The 3,571-nt window shown below is 33.3% G+C and overlaps 1 protein-coding gene across 2 annotated transcripts; it reads right to left on the bottom strand.

The window, feature by feature from the left end:
- Positions 1-1,110: 1,110 nt before the first annotated feature.
- On the bottom strand, positions 1,111-2,663 carry LOC114424535. 2 transcript variants are annotated; one of them, XM_028391393.1, is made up of 3 exons: positions 2,401-2,663; positions 2,216-2,278; positions 1,111-1,382 (listed from the first exon to the last, which is right to left on the bottom strand). In XM_028391393.1, the coding sequence occupies exons 1-3, from the start codon at positions 2,470-2,472 to the stop codon at positions 1,227-1,229; spliced, it is 291 nt and encodes a 96-aa protein (XP_028247194.1). In that variant the 5' UTR covers positions 2,473-2,663; the 3' UTR covers positions 1,111-1,226. The 2 variants fall into 2 exon arrangements, with proteins under 2 accessions (XP_028247194.1, XP_028247195.1); XM_028391394.1 differs by having other exon boundaries at positions 1,111-1,403; positions 2,401-2,588.
- Positions 2,664-3,571: the final 908 nt, after the last annotated feature.

Here is a 3,571-nt window from a genome sequence, read left to right as displayed (position 1 = left end):
TTAAATAGCCATCCGAGCCTCAAGACAATCTGTTTCACATAGAATATAACCCATATTGAATTTGAGTTTTATATATGAATAAATTTTTACTAAAAAATTAACCTACTATTATATAAATATTTCTAATTTGAATAAACCTAAATTGACTAGAATCGAGCATTGAGCAAAGGTGTTTGGGATTAGCTAAGATAAGACTATTGATGACTGAGGACGAAATCTCTAAACTAAGATGAGGGCTGAGGCAATGGTGCGTCTGGGATGAAACGATTGATTTGGATTGACATTTATGTAATGTTGGATCAAACTCTAAAGTCACTAGTAACTTCGAGTTCTCTAGCAAAGCTGAGACACTAAGAAATGGATGGATACATATATAAGGTATTCCTATGCTCAAGTCTATGAATATTCCACTTGAATAGCAATATAAAACAAATGCTTACCTACTACAACGATATTGATTATATTTATAGATGTCTAAATTGGGTTGAACTATCTGACACAAGACCCTAAACATTTCAAGGGCAATATTCCCTTAATGTAATAACATGGTGACTTTATTCCGGGGCGAGGATGTAATTTGATCTTCATGACATCATCTTTGAAGTCTTGTTCGTGGGTGCTGATTTAGGTTGATCCAGTATTAATTGGGCCGAGGTGACCCACTACATGAATTGAGTCTTAAGCCCAATTCAGAACATTCCTTATAAAAAATGCACGTGAATCTCAAATTCTAAATCATATTTTGCACAAATTTAACAAATATTCGAGAAAGTTAAATTAATTTTATTTATTTTGAATTTTTAATCCTCGGTGACACTAGAAGAAATGTTATACAGACATGCTAAGATTTTTCAATTATGTTTTTTGTTCAACATTGAAATAAAACAAAAGCCCAGATAACAACGGTACACCTTATTGAACCAACGTACAATCAAATCTAACTAAGATGATCTAAACATCAGAAAAATCTGATGTTTTCTGGAAAATTTTCGGGTCGTTTATTCTGGAAAGGCTACTTTAGTATATTTGCATAATAATGGAGTTGGTTCCAATGAGTCCTAGAGTTATTAGTGTGGGCTTGAAATCATGCATGCCCATAACCCAAAAAAATAAAAGGAACAATGTCTGAACCCTGCACTTTATTAGCAATATTTGCATTGACATCACCCGCGTGAGAAGGAAAAAGGACGAATTTAATACAAGCATGTAAAGTAATAAAGCATAAATCAAAACGGTGCAGAAAGTGGTTCTTTAAATGGGTTTACAGCAGCGCACGAGCACTGGCAATGGCAAGCTTTGTCATCAGGGATAGACTCAGCCTTCTTCATGCAATCAACGAGCTTCTCAGTTAGGTTTCCGTTTTCATCCATGTGCATCACCTCCTGTATTGGATGCATGAGCCCCTTCATTAACAAACAATAAGCATTGGTTTCATTGATAAGATAAGCAATTCAAGAAGCACATTGGAGGGCAATAAACCGGTTACAGTAACTATATTTTATTTACTTCGCTAACCCGCAATTTTCTCGCAGTGAGAGACATATTTGGCCACTTTAATTTGTCTATAACTGTATTTGTTTCATTTAAGAATGTCTCGTGTTGCTATGGATGTTACGTATTATGAAGAACTCGATTTTGTTACAGCCAATATAATTAAGGTAGTAATTAGAATTAGTTCAATTTCAAGCTATAGCTAACTATATAAATTGAATTTTTAGAGGTAGTAATCTCTTAAGTCATCATGTCGTTGGTATATATATATATATATATATATATATATATATATATATATATATATATATATATATATATATATATATATAATTTTAGGAAATAAATAATAAGATCTAATGGCCTAGTTTACATGGACGATTCATTCACAAATTTGTAACTAAAGGCCTCATTTCTTGTGAACATTTTTATTGATCTAATTTTTAGCAAAATCCAACAGTGAATACTACAGGGTTCACCGGTTAGTCTATTATAAAATTCGCCTAAGCACATATACAAAACAAAAATGACTTGTGAACATCATAGTAAAAAAGAGATAGAAGAGAAAAAAAATGCAAGTATAACAAGTAAATGGTGTGATAAAAAAAGACAAATAAGAATTCTAAGTGTTAATGAAGTATTTAGAACGGAAAAGAGTTCAAGTATCAATTATGTTGTATCATCACTCTATACAAAATATCCTAGGTTTTGAAATCGATCTTACCTCAATAAACAGAGCTGATGCTTCACGTGGTTGCAACTTTTGAACCACCTCTGCAGCTACTTCCTGCAAGAAACAACACAGATTATCAAGAATCATGGGTAAATATTAGGAAATTTAGCCTCCAAAGCAAATGTACAACCTAAATAATTTGGATATAATAGTGGAGGTAGAGGTTATGCATGTACCCTTGCTTGAGTGAACTGCACTTGATTCAGTGTCCTAGGCTCCAGCTCAATGGGACAACAAGTGTTCGCCATAACTAACAAAGAAACAAAAATCTGATCTCCACAACAAGTAATAATTTAATAAGTAGAAATTGTATCCCATCACCTTAAGCAATATTGTCTTATGTACATAGATTAGCCAATATATAACCAATCAGGAGTATGATATTTTTTCAACACATTCACGGGGTCTTTGTGTCACGGGAACAAGTTTGTGGCCAACATTAAGGCAAATATTTCTGAGCTCTTTTCATATCCCGTGGCTCAGTGGAGGACAAAGTTTCAATGTTGCTTGTAAGTTCTGACTTCAAATGCTCTTAGCTTAGCAATCATTTCATTGGTCAAGATCTCTGTTTACAAAGTCTATCATTGAATAGATTATTATTGTGGCCAAAATAAGCCAAGGGAAAAGGGTGCACGTGCACATCTGACTTTTGATCCTCTCACTTTTTTAGCGATTTAGTGATTGGTCGGTGTTTTGTGCAATGTAGGTTACCATTCTGTGTTCCTTAGATATTAAGGGCATTTGAAGAAACAAAAATGTAATCACAAGCAGCATCTTCCATTTTGCATTTCCAAGGACCTTTTATCTCAAGACTTTGGTAATGGGACCAATCCTACTCCTTAAGAATTTGGCTGTAGTTTTTATACTTGCATCATGATTTTAAAGGATAACAGTGAATATATGTACGTGTGTGTGATTTTAATTTGGTTATAAGCTGCCATCATTCAACAACATATCTCTATCTGATTTTGGAAGAAGACATTTTCTTCTTCCAATTTTTGTTTGTCGGCAAAAGAAAATATATTGATGTTGGTACAGGAGTACCATAATCCATATAAAAGATAACTAAAAGTGTACATCCTATATTCCTGGTTAGTAACCATTTTCTTCTTCCAGTGTAATAGAATTTTTGGAGGAGGATATGGTACAAGGGATAAAGGATCATTCATTTCTATTGAATATTGAGGTTTGAATTTGAATTTCAAGATTCCGAAATCAATATATTGGGAGTAGGAAGTAACCTTCATACACAATCCTTAGAATCCATATGGAGAAATAACGTTTGCAAAATTAAACTTTGGAATTGCAGTAAACCTAGTGCTGGTTATATTTTCTCTCTGTTCAAGC

This window comes from Glycine soja, chromosome 8 (assembly GCF_004193775.1).
Source record: "Glycine soja cultivar W05 chromosome 8, ASM419377v2, whole genome shotgun sequence".
NCBI lineage: Eukaryota > Viridiplantae > Streptophyta > Magnoliopsida > Fabales > Fabaceae > Glycine > Glycine soja.
Note: the sequence above shows the minus strand (reverse complement) of the source record. Positions and strands in the feature narration are given on the sequence as shown.

What these genes read in the sequence shown, in the direction of transcription:
- LOC114424535 (XM_028391394.1), bottom strand. Translation starts at nt 2,472, where the DNA reads ATGGCGAACACTTGTTGTCCCATTGAGCTGGAGCCTAGGACACTGAAT. An exon ending in TGCAGTTCACTCAAGCAAGG is followed by an intron (nt 2,279 to 2,400) that starts GTACATGCATAA and finishes TGTTTCTTGCAG; the next exon opens with GAAGTAGCTGCAGAGGTGGT. An exon ending in CATCAGCTCTGTTTATTGAG is followed by an intron (nt 1,404 to 2,215) that starts GTAAGATCGATT and finishes TTGTTAATGAAG; the next exon opens with GGGCTCATGCATCCAATACA.